Here is a 27,850-nt window from a genome sequence, read left to right on the forward strand (position 1 = left end):
TTGCTGGAACTAGGGGTGCACAGGGTGCTACCGCACCCTGTCTTGAAGTGGTTTCCATCATATACAGGGTTTGCAGTTTGGTTCAATGGCTCTCAGCATCCCCATTATACAAATTGTCCCAGCACCCCTGAAAGGCTGTCCTCTGGCCTGCTGGGCTGTTTGTTTGCTTTTTATTTATTCTACACATTTGAAACAGGCATCTGTAGACACACATCCTGTGCGCTGTTGAACTCTGGCTTCCCCAGCAGGAAAGGCCCTGGCTGCTCAGCTCTTGGACTATAAATCTTTTTAAAGCTCTCTTAAGCAGTGTAAATGGTACAAATAGCTGTCAATCAACTAGGCTTTTTGGGGATGGTGTGTGGTCCTTCCCTCCACAAAATAGCACTGTTCTTTCCTTCTCCCCCATCCTCACCCCACAAAAAACACCTAACATTTCTATTAAGGGCCCTTGCATGAGTCTGAGTCTCCTTGCTCCTCCAGGGAGTTAATGGGATGTGTGTCTAACACCACATTGTTAGGGGGCTTATTCCTTCATCTGCCTACTTCCCTGGTCCTTCTCGCATGAACAGAGAGCAACAATACCCGAAGTCCAAAGGTGCAAACAATTTGATGTTTATTGGGGTGAACTTCCAGCAAGCATGATTTCAGTTTCCTTCCTTAGTGTCCCCCTTCCCAGCTCTGACACTACAGAGCCTTACCTCTGTCCCTGTTCCCCTTCCCCCCCCCCCTTAGCAAAACATGATTCCAGTTTCCCCACCCCCCTTCCCTGTTCCCATTCCCCCCCTACTTCCTGATTGACTGCAGACTATATTATAAAACTTGAGATCTGCTTAGCTATACCGTAACCAATCATTTTACTAAAATTTAACTAACCAATCCTAACGTATTGTAACATGATTATTTAACCAACTATATCCCACCACCTTAATTAGTTTACACCCAGCAAAATTAATTATGCAGCAGACAGAAACAATCCCAGAACCAGACAGATTATACAAACAAACAATAGAGAAATGGGGACTACAGTGATAGAACAACACAGAAATGAGGATTTCACATCCCAGCTATTGATAAGTGAGTTTTTGTCAGACAGGATGCTATCGAACTAAGTTTCCTTTTACATTTTCTAGGCACTTCTCTTTCTCTGAAGACGATAGGCATTATCAGGACAGGATTATATTCCTAACAGCCCAATAGCACCTTATTTCAATGTGACTAGTTTGGGATGTAAGGATGTAACCGTCCGCTTCCCAGCTTATGGCTGCCTCTGCTGCTTAGCCAAAGATCTTAGCCTAAGCACAGGGCCTCAGACTGTCACAGTAAGAGAAGGCCCTTACACGGGCAGACAGTGACTTTGATTCTTTCTTTTATACCTCTATAACTAGCTAAGTGATAAGAATACACCTACATTCTTAGAGTATAGGCCTTTACAGACAGGCCTGAATATCTATATCCTAACACACACAAGCACAGTAGATTCTTTCAGGCTCTTAGGTAATGCTTTGCCTTCCTCATCCTGGCCTAGTGCCAGTCTGGCTCAGGATTGCTTCCTCTGCTGCTCAACAGCTCCTATCCCACTTTCCCATTTACTGCTCCTCTTGGAGACAAGACAGCATATTTCCACTCTTTTCAGACCTCCCCCAGGTAGAATTTTTTTTTTAAGGCTCTCCTTCACTGATGCAAGATACAGATGGTCCCGATAAGCTCCTTGCATCGTTAGCATGAAGGTAACTGGTGCTACCACTGCCTGCAAAGGTGACTTGCTTGACACCTTTTCTGGCTGATGTGAACCCTCACTCCGTATTTGCCTGATTTGTCTTTATACCTTCTTGACCAGGTAGGGAGGGGAAGCCACATAGCTTGGGTAAGAACTGAACTTTGTGACCGTTAGCTGTTCCAGCACTTTGCAGTAAGGGATGGGACATGAGGCAGAAGAGATCTGATTCAGGCTTCTATCCAATTATTGCAAAATATTTTTAGAACACTTTTGTACTAAAGGAAGTAAACACTATAAAGATTGTAGTCAGAACCACCCATTTCTGGAAGCATGTACAGTTTGTGCCAGATAACTTCAGTGATAAGTCTGACTTGCGTGTGTGTGTGGTTCACAGACTTATTTTAGGATAACTTTTTGTGTCAAGGTTTATTCAAAAGTGATTTGCATTGTTTCAGGAAGCTAATATTTTATACTAGGCTTCCCGCCATCCACTTTGTTGATTTAGCCAGATACAGTAAATGCTTCTGATCAAACATTCATTTATGTGGGCTAGTGGACTGACTACATAAACTCCTGAATTATAATCCTGATTCTGACTCTGTCTGTCTGTGTGGCCTTGGGCAAGTCATCTGATGTCACCGTGCCTCAGTTTCCACACATGTAATATTGGAGATACGTCTGTGACAGATATTCATTGTGAAGATTTATTAGCTATTGTTTGAAAAGTGGTATGTAAATGCTAAGTAATTATATTTACTGTTGGTTATAATGTCTAAGACCATGCTGGAAATAAAACTATTTCTGGAAATAAGATCTTGCACATCAGTGAGCCACCTTAACAGTATAGTATTTTGATCACAATTTTCGGATGGAACATTGAACTGCTGTGTGAGGAATCTAAGTTAATACTGAAATAGGATTGGCTTAAGAGAGCTGATTCTCCTCTTGATGCACATATGTAATATATATTAGTGTTCTATGCAAGCATGAAAGGGGTAAATATTCCTGTTTGATTCATTAAGCATATTGCTCAATACTTTTTCATGCAAGCAAACTGGTGAGGTGCTCAGATACTGTGCTCAGATACCACAGTGAGTGGACTAGCATGAGAACCTGAATAGATTGCTGGTAGTGAATGGCTCCTATCGTAGTGCAGACTGTCCTAGGGCACCTGCTTGTGGTTAAGCTTCCCTTGATCTCCCTGCACATGAGATATAAACATTCAGGCAGACCTTTGAGTACTAAAGAGTACCCGAAGGTCTGTTAATAAAGACCTTTCTGTAGGCTTTTTTCTGTTAATAAAGACGACCTTCTAAAAAAGTCTACAGAAAGTATAAGCAAAACCTTTACCCAGGGTCTTAGCTGGGAGACTGAGTCAGTTTTTTAGTTTTAGTTTCTGTCCCACTAAGTCCAGTCCACTGATCATCTCTTTCCAGGCCCATTACCACCAGGCTTCTCTCGGCTTAGGTCCTTTCCTCTGGAGTCAGATCTCTTGCCTTTACCTGGGTAAGGTCCTCCTCTGGGTCCAACTGCATGGAGACCAGTCAGCTGCGGCTCTTCTCCAAGGCAGCACGTTGTTCCTGGCAGGTTGGGCTTCCTGCAACTGTTTGGGAGATCCTTTTGCTGAGACCGGGCCTTCTTGGATACCTGTCAACTGTAGCTCTCATTTTAAGAATCTCCTGTCTCCAGGAGTATGCCTTCTAGACTCTCTGCTCTCCTGATAGCTTCTTTCCTCAGAAGCTTCCCGTTTCCTTAGGAGTACTTACCTTAACTAAACTCAGATGATCTTTTTATTAGGTCCGGCTGTCATTCACCAATTAACCTTTTAAGTAGTCATCTGGGGCAGTCATTTAACCCCAGGTGGTCCTGCAGAAGGCGGTCACAAGCAGACTGGACCCTGATTCCGCTTAAAGGACACCAACAGTAACCAATATTCCTAACAAGAAATAATCAATATCAGAACTGTGCTCTCTGTATTCTTATGACTGCTTGGCACAAAACATAATAAGCATTAGTGTTATGCTAGCTGCTTTTTATACTCCATCAATGTGTAGTAGATAATGCTTGCAAGTCTAAAAAGACATAGTTGGAAAAGATAACTTCATGTATTGTGAACAGAATCTAAGTAGCCAAATCCTTTCTGTGCTATGTCCCAAACTAATTTTGTTTTTTTAATAGGCATTTCTATTGCATGTTTCTTACACAGGACCTTGAATAATTGATTCTTGCATCATCCATTCATATTCCTAGAGTGGCAAAATGCAAGGAAGGCATAAGTAAAAAGCCCTAACCATCCATGAGATTTATCTAAAGGAGTTTTGCCATTGAATGTTCAACAAAATGCCCTTCTGTATAGACGGAATAAATGTCATACATAAGGAGAATTGACTATGTAAGGCTTAGTGTTCTTCTTCAGTTCTATTGTCATGGGGCAACGTGTGCAATAGGTGCAGTGGAGGACTAGGATGAAACTACTGAATTCACTTTCATTGATGGTCTAAACTGCCAAGATTAAAGCCCAGTTTTTCAGAGATGAAAAGGTCAATGTACTGCAAATAACCCCTGGCATCATTCTAGCTCTTCCTCTACACACTATTTTTAGTGGTAAAATGCATCTATTTTAACTAAGGTGACCAGCTGTCCCATTTTTAAAGGGACAGTCCCATTTTTGGGGACTTTCTTATATAAGCGCCTATTACCCCCCCTCCCCACCCCCGTCCCATTTTTTTCACAGTTGCTATCTGGTAACCCTAATTTTAACTATTAAACCTTTTAAAAGCTGAATGCTCGTTTATCACCGTGGTCAATTAATTAAATGCTTGCCAAACTCTGTGTGGTTTATGATGCTATGTAGAAAAACAGGCATGACATTCAGAACAAAATACAATATGAGGATTTGGCGGGGGAGTGGCAGGGTTGTCCAAGATTTACTATCTATCACTGGGACTGTCTTGAGTCAGTAGAAATACCTTTAACTTATTTGGACTGGAGTTTTTTCTCTCCAAACCTAGCTGAAGAAGACACTGTTTTCTAGCACAACTTTTTTTATAAAGACTTTGTGATGCATGGAAAATCCATTAGGGCCAGTATATTTGAAAAAAGAAATCTCTATCTATTGGATGCTATGGCTGATTCAATGAAGTGCCCCCCCTTATATTATAGGGGATATTTTGGTGTAATAGTGATCAGATATACGAAAACGTTCTCCTTAGATAAATCCTACTTCACTACTCCACAATAATTTTATATGAGAAAATATTTTTAATGCTTATGGAAATTGAGGCTGTTTTGGTATACTGTCTAGACTATTAATCAAGCTTTAGTGCTCTGGCCAAGTATCATGATCAAGTGGCTTAATCACTATTTATCCGCTTTATTACATTTCAGAAGAATCCTTACCAAGTTCAATGCGCAAAACATCTAAGCGATTACAACTGAACACAATCATAGGAGTCCAATACTTCAGACACTTTTCTTTTCTTAACAGTTGTTGGGCATTTAAATCACACACTGCCAGGCTGATATTAAAATATAACAAACTTAGCTGCAGCAAACTTGAAAAGTCAAATGGGTATCTAGTTTTCTCTGTGATAGCTACACTGAAAGCTAATGGATGCTGTTGGATCTGACTGTAAATTGGGGCTCATGCTGTCACTAAAGCTTACTGTAAATTGCAAGACACCTTTGTCTAGATGAGTAAGAACAGCTGTTGGTTTGATCAGTTGGGGCAAGGGGCAGGTGTCCATAACTGGGCTTTAGCTCAGTAAAGCATATTGGTACAGTGAGAGAGATGGAAAAAGGAAAATTTTACCACTAATAAGTGTCCATCCAGCTAAAATGGGATGTTTACCATTCATGAAGGATATAAATCTTTTGATAATAGAAAATCTGTAGGGAATGTTTCCTGATGCTGGTAAAGCATTTTTGTGTTTTTAAAAAAACAGCAAAAAAACCCCAAACCCGGATTTATCTATAATGTTCTAGTTTTGGTTCTTCGTATTACTTTTACTTTTTTAAAGCAAAAGACAAGGTACTTGGTTGTCATTTGTCAACTCAAGCATGTATTTTCATACCCATATTGTACATGGCTGAATAAGTAGCATGTCTTCGCTTTCTACATTATTTAACATAACTTGTGAGAAATACTTCAAAATATGTTCAACACATATTGTACTCATAACTTACCTTCTGACCAGTGTTTAATATAAATAGTTTGATGGGAAGTCCAATTTTGGGTGGAGTTGAAATATAAAACAGAAACAGTTGTCTTCAATTTGAATTTTAATCTCTTTTCAGGTGGAAAGACATGACATGAATACTTTGAGCTTGCCACTTAACATTCGCCGTGGGGGTTCAGACACCAACCTCAACTTTGATGTACCTGATGGGGTCTTAGAATTTCACAAAGTCAAACTTAATGCAGATAGCCTGAAACAAAAAATTTTGAAAGTTACAGAACAGATTAAAATTGAACAAACAGCCCGTGATGGAAATGTGGCTGAATACTTAAAGCTGGTGAACAGTGCAGACAAGCAGCAGGCTGGACGTATTAAACAAGTCTTCGAGAAGAAGAATCAGAAGTCTGCCCACTCCATTGCCCAGCTACAGAAGAAATTGGAACAGTATCACCGAAAGCTCAAAGACATAGAACAAAATGGATCCTCCAAAAGTTCCAAAGATATTTTGAAAGATAACTTGAAGGATATCCAGCCCCCTTTAAAAGATGTCCATGGCAAATCTCGTACCAGTGGCCAAGGTGCTGAGAGCAGCAAATCGGGTGTGCCAGGTGTCTCCTTGACACCACCAGTGTTTGTTTTCAACAAGTCGAGAGAGTTTGCAAATTTGATCCGAAATAAATTTGGTAGTGCTGACAACATTTCTCACCTGAAAAATACCCTGGATGAATTTCGGCCAGAAACTAGTTCCAGGGTTTATGGTGGCAGTGCTACTATTGTGGCTAAACCAAAATATGTTAGTGATGATGAGTGCTCAAGTGGGACATCTGGCTCTGCAGATAGTAATGGGAACCATTCCTTTGGGCCTGGTGGGACAAACGCTCTGGACAGCCAAGCAAAGCTTTCCATGATCTTGGAGGAACTGAGAGAAATAAAGGAGACGCAGTCCCAATTAGCTGATGACATAGAGAATTTAAAAGCACAGTTTCAAAGAGACTATGGTTTTATTTCTCAGACGTTGCAGGAGGAAAGATACAGGTATTTTCTTTTCCTGTTCTTTTGAAATGGCTTTTGCACGGGTATATGAACTGATTCAAAACTAAGTGATTTTTTTTTTTAAAGGTAAACTTGTGTTCAGTAATCATTGTCAGGTACCAAAGTTCTTAATTTCTTCTGTTAACCTACATTTGTGACAATAATACTTTACGATTTGATAGAACTGACAGTTCTGTGCAGTTGTCTGAGGCTTTTCTGGAAAGTTTTGTTATCTGATACTTCACTGACATTACCTTATGTGAATATGACATACAAATGGTGCCAGTGCGGTCATCGCCAAGGGACTGCTCCTGATTTATTGTAACTTGGCACCTAAATAAGCGGTCTCTGATGTAATAGAGCTTTACTGTTGACAGTACTTCCTTTATTAATGAGCCATTTCCTGCAGTGTGGTATGGTATATGTTCTCAACCACACTGTTATGGGACTGTGAAGTTTGAAGACACAATGTAACAAAGTATAGTGAGATTTGGTTTTAAATACTTGAACACTGCTTCCCTGTGGGCTCATTAGCTGCTTGGTAAACCCTTTAACATCTATTCTGGAGTGCGAGTTATGTTCTGCAGAGTATCAGCACCTGGTCCCAGAGACTAAAAGCAGGCACAAGGTACATTTTTTTTGAAGGTGACTAGTGACTTTTTAGATGCCGCAATTTTTGAGCTTCCCAGCTTAAGACACCTTAAAGTGTCCTGCTTTTCAGAAAGTGCTGAGCACCTGCCCTCTGATAATCAGGTCTATTTAAGGTGTAAAATTTAGGCATCCAAAGTAACTAGTCACTGTTGAAAATTGTGGCCCCCTGAAGCATACACAGAACATCCTCTTTGTCGTATTAGTCGTGATAATAAGTGTATTGGTTAGTGAGATCAATATAGTTTCTACTGTGCTAACAGACGAAACATTCATACAAACACAATACTTATTAAGATTTCCTTGAGCAGTTCTCCAAGTGTAGGGAAGGCAATTTATTTGTTTGTTTATATGGTGGGGAAAATATGTAGAAATCCCCGTGACAAGATTTGAATGGTGGTCTGAAAGGAGGAAGAGCATGAATTGGATACACTTATCCACTGAGTTATTTTTATATTGCAGTGTTAAAATGCCTTGGTCTTTCAAACATTGTTCTGTTATTCCGCCAACCAGGAGCATTTACAAAGAGCTTTCAGCCTGCCGAGTAAGTCCTTGGGGAAACTTTCCCCCCTTCCTTTTCATTACAAACCGAAGTGGTGGTGACTTGAGATACAAGGAAAGATGACTTTAAAGTACAGATGTATTCTAACATGGTGTAACATCATTTGTGTAGAAGAGCTAAATTCAGACTTCTGTTTTTCCTGAAAAAGGTATGAACGATTGGAAGACCAGCTAAACGATCTGACAGATCTTCATCAGCATGAGACTGCAAACCTGAAACAAGAGCTAGCCAGCATAGAAGAGAGAGTGGCATATCAGGCCTGTGAACGGTCACGAGATGTTCAGGTATTTTTATAATCAACTTCTTACATAGCCTAGAAATTTTGCAAAATTTGGAATAACGTTTGCATTTAAGGAATTTAGGCCCAACTTTTTACCCAGCTAGAGTGAAATCTTGGCCCCATTGAAGTCAATGGCAGAATTCCCACTGAAGTCAATGGGGCCACGATTTTACCTGCTAGTGTTTCAAAATTGAATGAATAAAATCCTGTGGATTCTAAATGGTGTCTTACATCTACTGCTCTGTCATCACTAGAGGAATAAGGAATCTACTGGTCTAATGTAAAATGCTCTGAAATGCAATAATTTTGCTTTCCCTGCTGGCTCTGTAACAGCAGTAAGATAACACTATTCCCAGTTGTGAGCTTAACATAAATTTATGTCCAAACCCCTTCCTAGCTGAATACTAACATAGCATGGCAGAGCCCTATATAAATTTTGAATTTTGTAGAAAAACGGTATAGTTGTCGAAAACTGACTGAGATCCCAAATTATTCATAAAACACCCATGTAGACTTGTGAATTATAAATACAGTTCAATGATGAACTGAGAAGTTTTTAACCTATCGAGACCTTTTGTTCCCTGTGTTTCTCCTGCAAGAGGTGTTCACTGCATTAACACCTAAAGTAGTGAAAAGAAATTGCATTTCTTGTATAGGTTTATGCATTTAGTGATGAGAACTTTACCACAGTCAACTAAACACAGTCAATGAAGTAGAAAATTATAAACATTCTGGAAAGTATGTATTTATTTACTTGTCACTTATGTTTGTACATATGTTGGGTTAATAATTGGGGGTGTTATGTTTATTTAAAGAGCATTTAGTTCACCTTTAAAAAACAGCCAGATGTATACATTCAGGTTCAGAACAAAAGAAACATCAAATGAGAGAAGACCAAGTCAGTAAGGGATGGAGAACTTAATTTCAAAATATAGACTAGAGTTTGATCTACAGAAAGTATAAAATGATGATTTGAAGAAAAGAGTAAGTGTGGGTAGCTATGTTTTGAGTGCAGGACATTTCCTAAAGACAACCCTGGGGTCTCGGTTATCCACTTTTCTCAGATGATCGGAATTTGTGATTTATTGCATAAAAGAACAAGTTGGAAAGTGAATTATAATTACAGTATTATTCTGACAGCTAAACATTTCTGCATTTTACTTGTTGCAAGAAAATATTAAGAGGACTGTATCTCCTTTTAAGCCGACATATTGATATTTAAATGATATAACTGTAAGCAAAGTACGGGTGGAAAGTGGCCAGCATGTCTGCTTTATGTTCTCTAGAGACATCCATGCTCTCAATACATTTATGACATGGATCGTTGTACAGTGGGTGGCATTCAAGAGAATGAAAGTAAATTTAGACCAGAATGGAGGTGTAAACCTAATGGGTCCACCCTGAAGTTGATTTAACTGGTGTCACAGCAAGCCAGCAGTGTCCTAAAATTTTCAATGGTATATGCGAAGAAACTAATTTTGGTGTTGCTTTGATATAGTGAAGTTTCCATGGTAACAGCTTAGCTTACCCAGTTCTTCAGCTCATCAGTACAGGTTGAACCTTTCTAGTCCAGCACCCTCAGGACCTGACCGGTACTGAACCAGAGAATTTGTCGAACCATGGGAGGTCAATGCAGAGTGCTAGCGAGTCTCCGTAGGCGCCTGGGGGCTCCATGCTGGCCCCAGGTTGCAGCTGCTGGCCTCTCGCCCGGGGTCCCAGCTGCCGGCCCCAAGTCCTCCTGCTTTCTCCCAGAGCTTTAATGCTGCAAATCAGCTGTTCACGGTGCGCTGGAAGCCCTGGGAAGGAGGAGGAAATAGTAAGGGCAGGGCCGCTGGCGCGCATGAGGCAAGTGGGGAAGGGGGCAGAGGGGGGAGCTTGGCACTGGTGGATGTTCCGCACCCATTAATTTTTCCCCTTGGGTGCTCCAGCCCCAGAGCACCCATGGAGTTGGCGCCTATGCCAGACCAAGAATGTTGCCAGACCAGGGAGTGCCGGATTAGAGAGGTTCAACTTGTACATTCAGAAAACATGAGACACCATGAACACTATTTTCCTCAACCAGGAAAAAATGTAAATGTTACACAATAGCATTGTCAAGTTTGATTATACTTTTATAATTTTTGTAAACAGTTGATCGTCTGCACAACATATTTGTTTAAATAGATTTATAAATTATACGCAGCAGCTGAATGAGGAACTGCTTTGTGTAGAAATGTAGCTGACTCTTATTTTTCTTTTTGTCTACAGGAAGCCTTGGAATCTTGCCAGACTCGGGTTTTTAAGCTGGAGTTCCATCAGCAAGAACAGCAAGCGCTGCAGTCAGAAACTGTGAATGCCAAAGTACTCCTAGGGAAATGTATAAATGTAATCTTGGCCTTCATGACCGTCATCTTAGTGTGCGTCTCTACCATTGCAAAGTTTATAGCTCCTATGATGAAGAGCCGTTTCCATATTATCTGCACTTTTTTTGCAGTGACTCTACTTGCAGTGTTTTGTAAAAATTGGGATCACATTATCTGTGCCATAGAAAGGATGATCATACCAAGATGAATCCACTAGTCCAGATGTTTTATTTTTTTAAAGAAATGTTGTATGTGAACAAACTACCAAAATATTTAATTTTGCAATTTAAACATGCAGACTGGATGAAGGCTATAAAAACTCTTGAATGCTAAGGTTTAAATACTTCAATTTATACTCCGTGGCAGTTATTTGCCTATTCAATTCTGCTGTATGTAATTGGCTACATCTATTATGAACTGCTCACTCATGTAAATCTTTTGCCTTAATCTTACCAGCTTTCCACTTTACAAACCAGCATATCTACAAGAGGTCATGCTACTGGTGGTGTAAGAAATGTGAAGTGTATTGTGTCATTAATTAGAGTGAGGAGGAGTGGTGGTGGGAGTGCATTATAATCATGTTTTTACACCATTCCTATTGGATTAATTCAGTTGTCTAGCTTTCCATATGAACCAGGATAGAATGGCTAGCTATATTTTACAATATTAGGAAATACCAGCCATACTTACAGTATTTCCTAATGCTAGATGATTTAACATCTGTGAATTAGAAACTGGGAAGGTGCTTAATTACAATCCAGCACTGTTTTCTGATGCTTCTGCCAGTGGGCCCTTACTCATACAGATTATTCTTTAAATGTTATACTTTCCCAACAATTTAATATGACTAGAGTCTCTAGTGATACAGATTAGTAAATATCGTATCCTAGAGCTATTCTTTATCATGTTTAGGAAATACATAAACATAATAACATGCCTCCAAATATGAGGCACTGAATGAATTATAAGATCACAAAGACCTCTTAGAAGAATAAAGAAACAAGTAATCAGTGCTGATGCCACTATGTTGACTTCAGTAGCTCTTTTGGTCGTATTTCAAGCTTTGCAGATTGCAAAGGGAGAGCGCATAAACATTTGTTTAAATTTTTAACAGTCAGTTGATGAGCTTTCCAGTGAATGTGAAACAGATAAAACTAGGCCCCAAGTTGGAGTAGGAGTTAGTAATGCTGAAGGAAATTGGATGTTGTGAATTTTTTTGCTTCAGGGTTCCACAGGAACCACCAGGTCAGGAGGGTTGGGAAAGAATGAAACTTTATATATTAGAACTAACTGTGGGATGTGTTGAGAGACATTCCTGAGAACAGTGTGTTAGACATCAGACAGTAACGGCACTATGAAAGAGGTAGGTTTTTAAAAATATTTATTTTGCCTGATCTAGAAACTACAAAATGTTTTTCTTGAAATCCTTTGTTGCCTGGGTAACCAGATATGATGTAAAGTAATATATGAAATAAAATATCAGGATTCTTCTCCACTCATGTGTATCCAAAAAAATGACACGTGTCTGGTTATTTAATTTAATATTTAATGCTGTTTGCTTTTAAGATATGTTGTCATGACAGCATTATTGTTACTTTGGTCGCAGGGCTAGTTGAATTTTAACCAAGTGCAATAATTTGTATGGAAGTCTTTAGAAATTTTTATGTGGCGGGTGGGGGGGGAAAGCACTTTGTCCTTTCTTTACCATAACACAATTTATAATTAATCTAATAGTTTGCTGTGGTTTCAGGGGCTGAACAAAGAGCATGGCTAATGGTGTAAATGATGATATAACCGAGACCTTAGAAAACTAAATTTTAAAAAAAAGTCATTAAAGAAATTCTGATATGTGCAATGTTTTTGAATATAGAAAGGAATTCAATCCGAAAGAATTGTGATACTTGACTTGCTGCAGGCACAGGAAATTAATCAAATAGAATACATCCACTTTATCCTAACTAGATCCTGTTCAATCTTCCCAGAGGAAAGTGGAGGAAAATAAAACAAACTTGCTGACACCTTCCATACCTCAAACTTAACAGTCAGTTTAACTCTGTATATGTGAGCAAGAATTGCCATATATTCATTCAAATCCATTTATTCTCAAAGCCACTATTGGTATCCAAGTAATTAGTCCTCTTTTCCTTGATTTCTAATAAATTGGATACTGTCTCCCTCTCTGAAAGCAAATAATTCCAAACACTGATGACCCTTCTGAGGGGAAAAACAGTCAGTGATATACCTAAACTTTTACCTTTTTCAGTTTGCAGGCAGGTCCCTGTGCGTTCCTGTTGCTGTTTAGTTCAATGAGATCCTTATTCCCAATTTTTTGTGATCCCCATTTAGGTATTCTATGTATACATTGCATTAAAATTTCATCCCCTAATCAGTCCAGCCACTCATAGCTACCTCATCTATCCAGTTCATAGGCTGGGGAGATTACAGACTGTATCAGTTGAAGAGATTAAACATATCTTCATAGTGAAGTCCCCTCCATAACTTTGAAAAAATGTAGCTGCTCCTTTCTGGATTTACTCCAGAATATGTATGTCCTAACAGAGGATTTCCCTTGTTTTGTTTATATACCCTTTTGATGCAGCTTGAGAACCTTTTGACCTTTACTGCATTAACAATACATTCCCATCTTCATTGCAGCTAACATGAATATTAAGTTCTTTTGTTGTCAGTACTTTCCAGTTCTTCAGCCAGCAATTATATTTTAGATTCAAAATCCTTTGACTTGCATTAAAATCCATCAGCCATTTTATAAACCATTCCCCTAATTTATTTAAGTTTTTCTTACCAATTTATAACTTTGTGTCTAAAGGTGAGTTTGGAGGGTACAGACCTAAAAGGAAGAGCCCCAGTACTGACTCTTGACATAATATGCTAGTGACTTCTCTCCCTTGTAATCCATTGCCACCATTTTTGTGTCCTCCATTTAATCATTTTGATATCCAATTTATGTACCTGCATTCCAGGCTGGACAATAGAAAAATCAAGCATTGATATATTACTTTTGTTAAATGGCTTACAAATGTCTACATATATGTAATATGGATGCTATTTGTCAGTAGCTTTACTGAACTCAGGAAAACAATTGTTTAGTTTAGCATAATTTACTTACCTTTATTAATTTAACCTTGCTGGTTCCAATGTAGAAACCTTGAATTTGTGACCCATTCTGTGTTATCTGTCTCTGACAGTTTCCAGGATCAGGACATAACAAATTAAGCCTCCTTACCTCAATAAGATCAGCCAGTCTCTCTCATAAGCAGAAAAATCTGTTACAGCCATGATTTGGGAATACAAAGGCATCTACACTTGTTGGTAGTTACCATATTCTACCTGAGTAATCTCCATGTAAAATGAGAATGTAATGGTCAAAGGAACGGTTTTACACTTGGCTGATATCTGACTGACTCCAAATCAGAAATAGTGAGGTCTTACATAACAGATGCAGTACATTTCCTTATTGGCTTTGTATCAGAAATAAAACACATTTAAAAATCACAAGATTTCTCTAAAGTAAGAAAAAAGAAAATGTTTCTCAGTACAAGTTAATACAGCCCTAACTGTTCTGTCAATCAGGCACTTTCATCTTTTTAGGTTCCTTTCTGAGCTCTATCTAAAACCATACCAATGTTCCATAGGCTGACCCAAGCAACAGCAATTTCAAGATCTTTCTCCAAGAGAACTGCTCAGATTCTTTATGGATCTCACGTCTTCTGTCAAGTCTCCCCATCTTCTTCCCTTCTCTTTCCCTCAGCTGTCCTGGCCCTTTGGTAATCTTTCCCTCATGTTCCATTTTAATATAAATTTCAAAAACTAATTCAAAATGCCTTAAGGTACCATATTTTTCCTCATCATTTGCTTCAGTAATTTGCATATGTCCCTTGCTGAACCCAAACTTTGCTTTCCCAACTCTTCCAACGGTTTTTTTTTTTTTCCTCCTTGTGCACCCTTATCTGTGGTAAGCCAGGGTGTCTAACTTGTGTTAAGGAAGTGGAAGGTAGCCTTTAATATGCTCATGGCACTCAATCCCTTTAAGTGTATGCCAAACTCTTTGCAACTCCTGCTCCCAAAATATGTTGGATTCTTTTCTCTGGCTGATTCTGGCTGGCAATCAAAGAACCACTTCATTTCATTTACATTATGATCACTCTTGCCAAGTGTATCTTCAGTCTCAAGATCCTTAATAAGTTAATCATAATTGGTTGGAACAGAGTCTAGTAGCCCTAGTCATTATGGTTAGCATCCTAACTACCTGAGAGATAAACACATCTTTGAAAGCCCCAAAGAGTTTGATGGTAGAATCCATACCTGTTGATTCCTGGAGAGTTAATTTCCCATGACAGTTACCTTCACTGTTAGCTACCTTTCTAATTTCAGCCCATTGATCCAAATCAAGGGATTTCTTTAGGGCTTCCCACGTAAACCTAGTGAAAGATGCCCACATAAATTTAGTTCCACTACTGTCCAAAGTCACTGATATTACTCTGACTAGATACTATCCTATTCAATTTCTTCCTGACTTATATACTAGAAGTTCAGTCCTTCACGTAACCCAGTGATGCTTCTTGTCTTATTAAGCTCCAGTTATACTAGTTCTGGCTTTTCATAGAAAGCTATTGAATCTGGCCACTGCTTGTTTAGTATCAAAATGCCTAACATTAAGAAGTGCAACCGCTACTGGATTGTGTCCAGTTCTGGTGTCAACATTTCAGGAAGGATGTTGATAAATTTGAGAGTTCACAAAAAGACCACTGAGAATGATTTAAGGGTTGGAAAACATGCCTCACAGTGAAAGATTTAAGGAGCTCAATCTGTTTAGCTTATCTAAGAGAAAGTTAGGGGGTGACTTGGTCAGTCTGTAAGATCCAGATCCTTAATGTATTTAGGCTTTTTATTCTATCTGTAAGGTTTTCATACCATGCACATCACCATAGTATCTGACCATCTTCCAGTAGTGCATTAAGCAACATGACTACATATCTGTGGCATATTGTTTGTGTTCTCATCCTCTTCCCAGAGGGAGAAGCATGTGGAGTTGAGTGTCTTGTTTTGGTAGGGTGGGTTTTTGTTTGTTAAATATAGCTGTTGCTATGTGTTCATGTTTGAGAAGAAAAGATCAAAGAAATGCGCCTTGCACTTGGAGTGGAAAGTGACAAGGTTTGTAATAGTGGTTAGCTCCTGGGGGAGTTTATTCCAGTCTTCTACCATCCCTAGAGAAGGTTCTGTCTCCTGCATAGACAAGTTTACTCTTATTGTTGAGCATTGCATTGTGCCAGAGGAGTGAAGTTGTTGACCATGGTCTTCGTCCCAGAACTTTGGGGGCCATGCCCAGGCCATGGAATGTTTTGAAGACAAGGACTGAGACCTTGAACTTGATTTGAAATTCTATGGGAAGCTAGTGTAGGGAGCAGAGGACCGATATGATATGCTCATGGTCATCTGTGTTGCTGAGGGGAGAGACACTGTAGCATTTTGTACTAGTTGGAGTTTCCTAAGTTCCCATTTATTTTTAGTGGAAGTTAGGAGCCTAAATACCTTTCAGCATCTTTGCATAAGTACCTACATGGAGAACAGAGATTGATAAGGGGTCTCTTCAATCTAGCAAACAAGATATACCATGAATCAATGGCTGGAAGCTGAAGCTAGACAAACTCAAACTAGAAATAAGGTACAAATTTTTAACTGAGGGTAATTAACCCTTGGAACAATTTACCATGGATTGTAGTAGACTCTTCATCACTCAAGTTTTAAATCAAGATTGGATATTTTTCTAAAAGATATGCTGTAGTTCAAACAGGAATAAATTCAGGGAAGTCCTGTGGTCTGTGTTATACAGGAAGTCAGACTAGATGATCACAAAGGTCTTTCTGGCCTTATAATCTACAAAAATTTGCTAAACAAGCTCAAAATACAAAGAGGATCCAGAATCACTTAGTGTAAAATTTTTCAAAAGTGCCTAAGTCCCATTTTCAGAAGTGACATGCTCTGAGACTTAGGTGCCTAGATTTTATATTGATTTTTTTTAATAAGGCAGTTTTATAGCTTCTTCCAGATACATGAATATATATTCATAGTCAAAACTTGAAATACAGTACTGTAGACACAGACAAGTTTTTTAAATGACGTTTGAATGCCAATAGAATGAGCTTATCTGGTAGTGAAGCAGAGTTCAGATTAAAAAATGAAAATTTTTACATTAAAATAATGGACGAAAGAAAATATTGCAATTTACTGAATTGCTAATCACCCTTGAAGAACAAAAAGCACTATAAAATACAGTTTTGAGGCTAGTAAAATCCTTTCTTCTGTTTTCTAAGATATTAGAAGACAATGTACCTACAGATTGCATGGGGACTTGATTGAATTGTCTTGTAAATTTGATTTATTGCATATGTGTGGTGTATTAAGTTGTACTGTTGGTAGAAAGCTCTTTCTTTCCATGAATCTATTGCCCTTCCTTTTTTGTAAGATAATGCTGACTAGGCAGTACCAAAGTGTACTGAAAGTTTGTTTATTTTTATTGACTGAAAATATTTGTGTCAGCATGTAACCTGTGTATCTCGTACCACTTTCATTTTGTGCAGCATGGTGTAAAAATGCATCTATTAATGTATGTAATGTTTTTGTATATTTCTTGGTGTGGTCGTGATTGCTCAAAGGTGCCATTAACATTTTTTTTAAATAAAAGTATTTTAAATTTAATTTGCTGTTAAATGTTCATTTTCTTACAGTTATCATTAGTCAAATCCACCTCACTATAGTGCGTTCTCTGTCCATAACTACATTTCTTAATGGGGAGCACTCTCTCCATTTCAAAATAAAGATGAAAACATTCAAATGTTGATTTTGAGTGCTATATCCTGTGGGGATTTAGTCAGAAATTGAGATCTTGGATTTTATTTACAGCTATGGCTTGGTAGTGGTGTAAAGGTCAGATGTGGAACCATCGCTGGACTTTTTTCCAAATTCATTGTGAACATGATATATGGTGAGTTGGTTTAATTGTATCAAGTGTTTGGAGTCATTTTGGACTTTTTTTCTTTGGACAATTGAAATAGAAGCTTGAGGTTTTTTATTTATTTATTCTAGTGTCAGAAAACAGGTTAAGACACATTACCAAATATTACTACTGTTGAGCATACATTCTTAGAATGTTCATATTAAGTATAACAATTCTTAACTAAAAAAAGTGCTCATGAAAGGTGTTAGATTGACAGCCCTTGGGACTAAAGTCATGTATACCCAGAGTACATACATACCCAGACCACATACAGCAGGCCATTTTGTTCTGCGGCTGTGCATCATCCCTGCTGTTGAAGAAATGGGATAAAATAGTTTTCATGTCCAGTGCTGCCCCTTCCAAGTAATGCCAGTTTTAGTGCTAGGTTTTGGTGTGGATGCTAGGAGCTTTAATCTTTAGTAAAGAGATCAAGACTAACTCATTTCACAGACTGTAGGTTGTCCTCAGACTCTAATAATTATTGGTTCTTGCTAATATTGGAGGGATGTATGTTAGTGGCCAAGAGAAAAAAATGTTCTCCATTACTAACCATCTGACTCAGCCCTCATAAAGGGTTGTATATGCTTGTACACATTATAGCACCAAATTTAACTTCTTGAAATTGAAAGAGGCGTCAGCACTGGGGTGGTACAAAGCATTTATTATTTGTGTAGCAGTAGCACAAAGAAGCCAGGGCCCAGTTGTGCTAGCGGTGTACAATGCCATCCTGTACAAGGATGAGGGTCCTTGCCACGAAAGAGTTTACAGTCCAAGACAACAGTTCAATACAAGAAACAGACAAGTATATATGAGGAAATAATGAGACAATGCTAGTCAGCATGCAGCAAACAAGTCTCGAGTTCTGGATAGGTATCATAGCAGAGAAATGACTTAACGGGGAATTTGAAGGATAACAATGTGGTTTTGCAGATATTTACAGAGAACTCCACCCACACATAACAAGGTTATATGTTGGAAAAGTATTTAAATGGCCAATCAAAACCGGCATTTGTGGAACAATGACAGAAGTCTATTTTCTTTATATTGTATAAGAGGTGTTAGGTAGAGTGGGGTTAGGATGTGGAGGGCCTTAAAAGTGAAGATAAGTCGTTTGTGTTGATGTGGTAGAGAGGCATATGGCCAAACTCTGCCTCCAGGCTTTATACACTCCCCCAGCAGCTCCTCTATTACTTCTGCAGAGTGAACATCTTTCTTTCTACAGTCTCCAGGTTGACTTGTTGCTCCTGGATGTCATTCTTCAGTTTCACAGATGTGGGTTCTTTTTGTTTTGTTTGTTTTTTAATTCTTGGATTTTTTTTCATCCCAGACTTTCTAAGAGAGACTGCATTTAAATGTCATAGGAAATTGTATTTAGTTTTTGTATTAGCATATTCTATCTTAAATAAGTTCATTACTTTGCATGTGTTTACTTTATTACTCAGTTCAAAGCAAATGGTAAATTTGGATGCACACAATTGCAATTCTTGCCTTTTAGTGAAAAAATACAGTAATTGAAAGTGCTAGAGTTCTCCCTACAGTGACAATCCATTCAGATCAGGGCTGAGATAAATGAAAAGATATGGGGAACTCTGCACTGCATCATCCTGAATTCTTACTTGACATAGTGTTTCGCTTATATTCAGACTGTTGATTTAGCTGAAAACTCATTTGTTTTATGTCTGGTGACAGCTGAGTCCCCCAGGTGATAGCAATCCACCTTTTACGACATGAACTGCCAGTTTCAGACAGAGCTTGGGCAGAGGCTGAATTCTCTTTGTTTCCAGTACAAGTTTGAAAGTTAACTGGTGCTCAGTTGGTAAAGGAAAATTCTCAGGAATTTTCTGGCTTTATTATCTAATATTTTATCTCCATCTCAAAATAGAAAAGCTTTGGATGGGAACTTCATGACTGGGGCTGCATTTGTTTAATTCACAATCTACTCTCCTGGTGAAGATTCGGATTCTGTTCTCCCTTACACTTTTGTAAATCTGGAATAACTCCACTGAAGTCAATGGAGTTGTACAGGTATCTATCTGATGTAAATGAAAGTAAAATCAGGCTTGAAGTCTGTAATGTATAAATGCAACACAAAAATATTATCTAATTTTAGCCCACCAGGACACACAGTCTGTAAGCAACCTCAGAGTTTGCCTTTTGAATACAATTTTAATTTTTTTAATTTACAATTTTGTGATCATCTTACAAATATTTTTTAAATTTAAGAAAAGTTGAAAAATTGGAGAGGGTTCAGAGAAGAGCCATGAGAATGATTAAAGAATTAGAAAACATGCCTTAACATGATAAACTTAAAGGTTCAATCTATTTAGCTTAACAAAGAAAAGGTTAAAGGGTGACTTGATTACAGTCTATAAATACTTACATGGAAAACAAATATTTAATAATGGGCTCTTCAGTCTAGCAGAGAAAGGTATAACATGATCCAATGGCTGGAAGCTGAAGCTAGACAAATTCATACTAGAAATAAAGTGTCTCTTTTTTGTGTTTGTTTTTGTTTTTTTAACAATTAACCATTGGGACAATTTACCAAGTCATGGGGGATTTTCCATCACTGATAATTTTAAAATTAAGATTGGTTGTTTTTCTACAAGATCTGCTCTAGGAATTAATTTGGGGAAGTTCTATGGCCTGTGTTCTACAGGAGGTCAGACCAGATGAACGCAATGGTCCCTTCTGGCATTGGAATCTATGAATACGTTGATTATTTTATGTTATGTTACGAATTACACCTGGTAGGACACGCATACAACTGCTGCGAATTACACCTGGTAGGACACGCACAGTTTGAATCTAGGCTGAGGCACATAAACAAAGTCCACAACTGCAGAGTTCCCAAAAGACACTAAGTTTATTACGCTCGAGCATGGTGCCCCCCTGCTAGCCAGGAGGGGACCCTGAATACAGATTATACAAAGGTTATATACTTTTTAGCAAAGCATGTTGCCCTTGTGCATCGGAAACCTTAGCCAATAAATAAACCCTTGTCTTATCTACCACCTATCCCTGCTTGGTGCATTCCTCATGCTATACCAGTATGTTAATTACACAGCATGGTCCTTAAGCCATGCATCAGTAACCTTTATTATCAGGATGGGAGGCCTCACATCAAGGCCAAGAGACAGGGAGTTAGAGACTGACAAAAACCAAATACTGGGAGTCAAGGCAGGCTGGAGACAAGGAGGAGGATTTTCACAGGGATTCAGTGTCTAAGGATCACTCCTCCTGGTGTATGATGTGCTGGCATTTAAACAATGGTGGGCCCGAAACCAAAATGGAGTCACATGTGCTAACTTTTCCTTAACAGTCCTCCCTTTCTTTTTGTATGTCAGTAAGCTATATTGGGGCTGAGTGACCGCGCTACAGGGTTAGCAACTGCCGACAGCACATACTGCAGCATTGTAGGCATACAAAAAATAACGCAAAAACAATAACAGTCAAAAAAAGTAAATACAAAATACGCTGTCCACAAGTCCCCACATCCGGTAGCCATAAGGTGAGCCAGTCCCAGACCTCCTGGAATCCGGCGCTGGTAGTGTCGAGGCTGATGTGGTGGAATAGGGCTGCCTGTTGCTTGAGGACGTGGATGTCAGTTTCCACCCTATGGTGCTGATTTACAAATACACAACAGCTTGAGTTGACCAGAGCACAAACCCCACCCTGATTTGCAAGGAGATACTCCAGGGCTAGGCGGTTTTGCAATGTAGTTTGGGATAGCTGGGTGACTTCAATTTGAAGGGCAGAGAGAGCATCTGCAGTAGCATTTGCCATTAGTTTCAAAGCAGCTGAAATGTTAACTATAGCTTTTTTCAGCTCGCTTACTCCCAACCATGGCAGAAACCAACGCACAAAGGAGTGAAAGCCTTTGGGCCGTTGAGAAAGGGGGTTTAAAGGAATACTTCGTCGGTCCCTCCATACTAGATTGCGGATCTCTTTCCGGGTCAGGTTCTGGTGTACTGTCACGGCGGGTACTGTAGCCCCTAAGGTACATGGACCACACCATCCTGCTGGGAGAACCTTATAGGCTGTGTGATTGCATAACCAAAATCAGCCAGACCCCTTGGGGACTGGCCACAGGGTCCTGGAGTAGGTAGAGGGGCCTCCCGCACCAGAGCTGATTTGAGTGGTGTCCTTGCACCCCACAAAATTCCCTACAAAAACTGTATTTTCTATGCCCTTATGTCATGACACACATAAAGCATAATTACCCTGGGCCACCATATCAATAGACCATATTTGGATTGTAACATTCCAGTTAAATGTAGTGTTTGCCCATAGCTTAGTTTGGAATGTTCGATTAAGGGGGATAGGTACCCCTACCAACGGGACCCCCTGACCTAAATATGTGGGGGTATAAATACAAATCCAACACTGCATTCGATTTACACCCTGTTTGATAGCGCGGGTTAAATTCAAGAAGCTATTGCCCTCCCATCCTTGTACTGGACTTGGGAATAGGGAGAGGAAACCCCCAGGCAAACCATATCAATGTTGGCATCCTCCTTTATACCATACAAAAAACACTACCCCCCAATGTAAGTCCAATAAACAGGAATACAAAAAGTCCTGGTGGGCTGTGAAGGTCCCAGTAGCTGGAAAGCTTAGTCCATGGGTTGGTTGTGGTGTTCATTCGTGAAGTGGCTCATCCAATGGCTTGTCAGGGTCAGGTGGGGGCCCCAGCGCCAACTTAACGTAGCTATAATGGATCCAGGAACCTTTACCTGCAAAGGAGTGGTGGCAGATGGTGGGAGTAATGTTCGTGGTTGTAAGGCATTTTTGGTATTTATACTTGCCTACAAGCACAGGTTCCAGCCTCTGGAATAAACCCACCCCACCACTTTACTTCACAATCCCAAGAATACATCCCGCAACTTCCTCCCTGCCAATGTACAATGCTCCGTCTTTGCCATCAAGGCCAATTCTCAGTGTCTTTTGCAGTCAGGAATCCTTGGATTTTGGTGGTTTTAGCAGAGCAGGCGTTTCTTCTTCTTTTTTGGAACAGGCATGGTTTTGCATTATACAGGGGAGAGGTTACTAGCATGTCACCCTGTAGTGCTTTGGTTTCTTTAGCAAATACTGAATGCAGGTTAGCTTTGTCAGTGGACAAGGGAGAGGTTACTAGCACTTCACCTTGTTTTTTTTTTCTGCTGTCCAAAAGGAGGAAAGAAAAAAACCCAAAAGGAGGGTCAGGCTGATCAGTAGTGGAAGTGAAGTCATCTCGAGGGGGAGGGGTCTTTTTGCAGTAAGAAGCATGGGTCCAGGCAGTCAGTCCTTGTCACTTCACAGTGGTGTTGGTAGTTAGCAGGACTTAATAAGGGCCTTTCCAGCATGGGGCCAGAGTAGTCTTTTGTTGATGGACCTTTATGTAGACCCAGTTACCTGGTTTTAACAAATGGCAGGTTTGCTCAGGATCCTTGGAGCAGGACTTCTTTCACCTGTAAATACAGAGACCTAACACATTTTATTAATGTCTGGCAGTGTGTTGCAGATCTCACAGCTGCTTGGGCACATTCAAGCCTCCCTCTTTTTTGGCTGTTAGCCAAATCCTAGCTGTGAGTAGTGTCCTTGGGCAGGCCAGTGTCTTATCTTTGGACTGAGCCTGCCAGCTACAGCGTTGAATTAGCTTGTCCTCCGTTTTATTTTTTTCCCCTTTCATGGCTTTTATTAACCTGCAAAGGAAACTTTCACTTTTTACTTATACACCTTTGTTTAAAAGGGAACACATGTACATTGCCCATTATATAGCACTTTAGTCTTATTGTTTAATGTATGCCACATACACCCTTTTAGGAAAATGACTTTATTACAGAGCTTTGGAGTAACAAGCCAGGACAAGCACACCCACTTTTGAGGAATCCACTTGGTACAACCTCTGGTGTCCAATAGCTTTCCTCCCTCCCCAGCCCTCTGACTAGAAATGTGAGGTAGCCAGAAGGATTTCATGTATAATATGGGGAGTGGGTTAACCTTTCATGTCCTTGCTTCCAAAGACTGTTGGTGTGCAAATTTTAACAACAATTTTTTTTAATTAAAAGATCTGGCCAATTAATTTTTTTTTTTTACTTAAGCAAATGTATTAAACTTTAGTATATATTCCAAGTTGAATAAAACGAGTATCTGCATTTTGATGTAACCCTTCTATTTAGTTTTAAACTAAACTGTCCTATGAAAAATTAAACACAGCAATTCTGGCCAAAAGACAAACACCACAAGACAGGACATAGAACACAGAACAGAATTCCTATTGTGCCAGTAAATTTATGAGATGTTGAATTGCTTTTCAGCTGGCATCAGTTTTCTCTGATTTTTTGAAAGACAAAAAAAACCACAGATCTACCCCTTTTGGGCAGTCAGTCATTGCTTAAAATATTTCCTTTTTATGCAAATACCCTTGTTAATTGCAGGCAAAACAGAGGAATTACCCATATTTTCTTGTATTTGTTTTATAGGCAGCCCAGGTTTCAGTGGCCTCTACCTTATTAGTTAGGTAATTTTACATTAAAACAAATGCTTTCTGGCTTGCTTTTGGATCCACAGGTTAAAGATTCTTACTCTAAAAAGGGCACAATAAACTTTACCAGACTTTTGATTGCCTTTTACTTTTAACTCCTGCTGTCAAACACACAGCGACCTGAAAAGGAAGACACCACCTATTGTAGCCCCTTGGAGCCTAATAAGATATTTAATTAAGTAGCATTGTATAATTGCATTTCTTTGGAAAAGGGCCCATTTTTTTCCAAAATGGCTGCAAAGAAACCAAGAATTCTTTTTCTTTCCAGTATTTTAGAAAGTTCAACTGCTTAATTCTTTCCAGCGACTAAAGAGTTAACTTCTTACTTTCCTTTCTTAAATCACTTGCTTATTTCCCAAAACGACACCCAATTAACTTAGATTTTACATTTCAAGTATTATTCTGGGATTTACGTTTTCCATTCCTGTAATTATTTACTCCTCTTTTTTCACTATGACCTCCAAGTTTCCAACCTGTTTTCCAATCTCTCTATCTGTTGCCTGCCCAATTGGGCCCGATCCTGTTTTTTTTTCTCTGAACTGTCCCTTCCATGAGCACCAGCTTTGTTTCACTACCAAATTAACAAGGAGGGTAGGCTTCTTAACTAGCCCCCAGCCCTCCTGGTCTCTTTTCTTAAATATTTTCACTTACAAGGGCTACCCGAGTCCTACGTCCATGAGGCTTGTCACCTGGACAGAAAGAACGGCTAATTGGCAAGCAAGGAGGTGACGGGCATAAGTCAGAAAGCCGAGGGTAAGCCGGAGGAGGGGCAGAAGCAGGCATAGCACAGAGCGGGGCTGGAGACCCCTGAGATGAATAAGAAAAGGAGGAGGAAAGAGGACGTCCTTTCGCATGCGCATAAGCCCAGTTGTCCCATACATACCAATAATCCATCTGGGCTGGAGCTTTGTTTTCCAGCCTTTTCCTAAGCGCTGTTAATTTTTCCCCAGCAAAGGAACCATCCGGTGGCCAGTCAAAAGGTGTTTGAGCTGTTAGTGCTGGCCACTCAACCTTGCACAAGATTACAGCTTTTTTTTTACCTAAACCTTTGGTGCCAGAAATATTCCCCCAATTCTCGAGAATTTCAGCCAAAGGGGTCCCCTTACTTACACTCTGCCCAGAACCCATAATGGGATACCAAAAGGACACCAAATGTGCCACCTTATCGCCTAAGCAATGGCTCACACCCCCCCTCCTCGGAGTTCTCAAAGGTGAACTCACCCTATGGCGGCTGGAGCTGTCCGAGAGGAGGAGTGTAGTCTCGCTTGTTGGGGCGAGCCTAGAGTCCCTTCGTGGTCGCCAAAACTGTTACGAATTACACCTGGTAGGACACGCACACAACTGCTGCGAATTACACCTGGTAGGACACGCACACCAATGCTGCGAATTATACCTGATAGGTCACGCACAGTTCGAATCTAGGCCGAGGCACATAAACAAAGTCCACAACTGCAAAGTTCCCAAAAGACACTAAGTTTATTACGCTCGAGCATGGTGCCCCCCTGCTAGCCAGGAGGGGACCCTGAATACAGATTATACAAAGGTTATATACTTTTTAGCAAAGCATGTTGCCCTCGTGCATCGGAAACCTTAGCCAATAAACAAACCCTTGTCTTATCTACCACCTATCCCTGCTTCGTGCATTCCTCCTGCTATACCAGTATGTTAATTACACAGCATGGTCCTAAAGCCACGGATCAGTAACCTTTATTATCAGGATGGGAGGCCTCACATCAAGGCCAAGAGACAGGGAGTTAGAGACTGACAAAAACCAAATACTGGGAGTCAAGGCAGGCTGGAGACAAGGAGGAGGATTTTCACAGGAATTCAGTATCTAAGGATCACTCGTCCTGGTGTATGATGTGCTGGCATTTAAACAATGGTGGGCCCGAAACCAAAATGGAGTCACATGTGCTACCTTTTCCTTAAGAGTTAGAAAACACCTACTTTCCCAAACTGCTGTGAACCCTCTTTGTAATTTTTTCACTATTATAACAGCCATATGTTCCAGAATCAATAACTGCTTACATCCAAACTAAACAGAGGAATGGAGAACATGGGACTGTGTAGGCAGCAGCCCTACAGTAATGTAACAAGCCACTTAAATGGGACTGACTCGGCTGCAACTACACAACATAATATCCTGTTGATTGGTCTCGGTCCTTATACCTATTGACTCCCATAGTCTTTTTTTTTTTGTTTTTTTTTTAAGAATTATACCAGGGATGAAATCCTGGCTTTGTTGAAGTTAATGGCAAAACTTCCTTGACTTCACTGGGGTCATATTTTTACCCCATGAGTAAAGAATTCCAGTGACGTTTAGTCTTCTGACTACAAACGTTTCTCTTAGGAGTGCCACATACAGTATCCACTCTATTTAATTTTTCCTCTTCCTCAGCCTAAATAACCCACCCATTGGAGCCAGTCATCTCTGGGGCTTGTGTTAGAAGGTATGGGACTTTGTCCTGTCTGTCTGGAACTCAGAGTATGTTTATACTGCAATCACAGGGTGCGACTGCAGCACAAGGAACCATATCCGAGCTAGCTTTGATCTAGAGCAATGACATTGTGGAAGTGTGCGTTTCTGCTCAGGCTGTACAAACCTGCCCAGAACCTGGGGTAATTACTCAGTGGACTAGTCTGCACTGAAATGCAGCAGCTTCTCTGCTCAGGTATCTGAGCTCGCTAGATTAAAATTCAGGTACGTTTACTTGAACTGTAATCACAATCTGCGCTTTCAGTGTAGACCTACCTAAGATTGTTGCCTGCCTAATACTTCCAGGCCCAGCTGAAGCAGGAGTAGGATAGAGACTTTGATCACCACACTAATTAATTTTCCATGCGGCTTCTCTCCTGCTAGACTGCATTTAGACCAAGGTGACTGTGACAGTCCCCAGGGAGGCATATCACTACTATCTGCTCTTAAGTGTGTCTGCCAGGGGTCAGCTCCCCGACAACCCTGGCCACAGGCAGAACAGATACTCCCCTTTCAGCTCCAGTGGACTCTGCTCTCTCTCTGAGTGAGTGAGTAACAGGTATACAACCCCCAAGGACTCAAAGCGTACCCCTAGAGTGTCCAACCTCTTAGGAACAGTGGGTCTGGTAATTTTCTGTGTGTCAGTGGCTAAGTACACTGCAGCCTACCAGTTCACTTAAGAACATAGCGCTGCTTAACTCACAGCACTTAGATTTATTTATAGAGAAAGCAAGTACAGTGGAACCTCAAAGATATGAATACCAGAGTTGCGGACTGACCGGTCAATCGGACACCATGGGGAACCAGAAGTAGGCTATTAGGCAGCAGTGGAGTCCAAAAAAACAAACCAGCAAATACTGTACTGTGCCTGTATTGCATCTTAAAGGTAGGCACATCTGGGCTGCCAGTCCCCACCACTATCCCCTACTCGCCAGGGTGTGGGGCAGCCACTTACAGGTAGGAGGTGGTGAACACTTTCCCCCTCTCCCTCCTGGCTGGGAGAGGGACAAGTTTGCAAGTTCAGAGCCTGGGAAGAAATTTCCTGAGCTGCTATTGAAACCTGGCCTGGAGTGT

At 40.1% G+C, this 27,850-nt stretch overlaps 1 protein-coding gene and 1 long non-coding RNA gene across 5 annotated transcripts in view; both read left to right on the plus strand.

Moving 5' to 3' along the window:
• The window catches only part of TMCC3 (transmembrane and coiled-coil domain family 3), a 229,053-nt gene extending 218,078 nt beyond the window's left edge, over nucleotides 1–10,975 (plus strand). For all 4 annotated transcript variants that reach the window (XM_084617065.1, XM_084617066.1, XM_084617063.1 and 1 more), the window contains 3 exons: nucleotides 6,014–6,930; nucleotides 8,286–8,421; nucleotides 10,665–10,975. In XM_084617065.1, coding sequence (XP_084473191.1) covers nucleotides 6,014–6,930; nucleotides 8,286–8,421; nucleotides 10,665–10,967 — 1,356 coding nt within the window. In that variant the 3' untranslated portion in view covers nucleotides 10,968–10,975. The remainder of the gene's footprint in view (nucleotides 1–6,013; nucleotides 6,931–8,285; nucleotides 8,422–10,664) is intronic.
• A 90-nt stretch (nucleotides 10,976–11,065) lies between these two features.
• Nucleotides 11,066–19,688, plus strand: LOC311514502. Its single transcript, XR_014709892.1, has 3 exons — nucleotides 11,066–12,122; nucleotides 17,681–17,762; nucleotides 19,657–19,688. It is a non-coding gene; the product is annotated as an uncharacterized lncRNA (long non-coding RNA).
• The last annotated feature ends 8,162 nt before the right edge of the window (nucleotides 19,689–27,850 follow it).

This window comes from Lepidochelys olivacea (genome assembly GCF_965140295.1).
Source record: "Lepidochelys olivacea isolate rLepOli2 genome assembly, chromosome: 1".
Lineage (NCBI taxonomy): Eukaryota > Metazoa > Chordata > Testudines > Cheloniidae > Lepidochelys > Lepidochelys olivacea.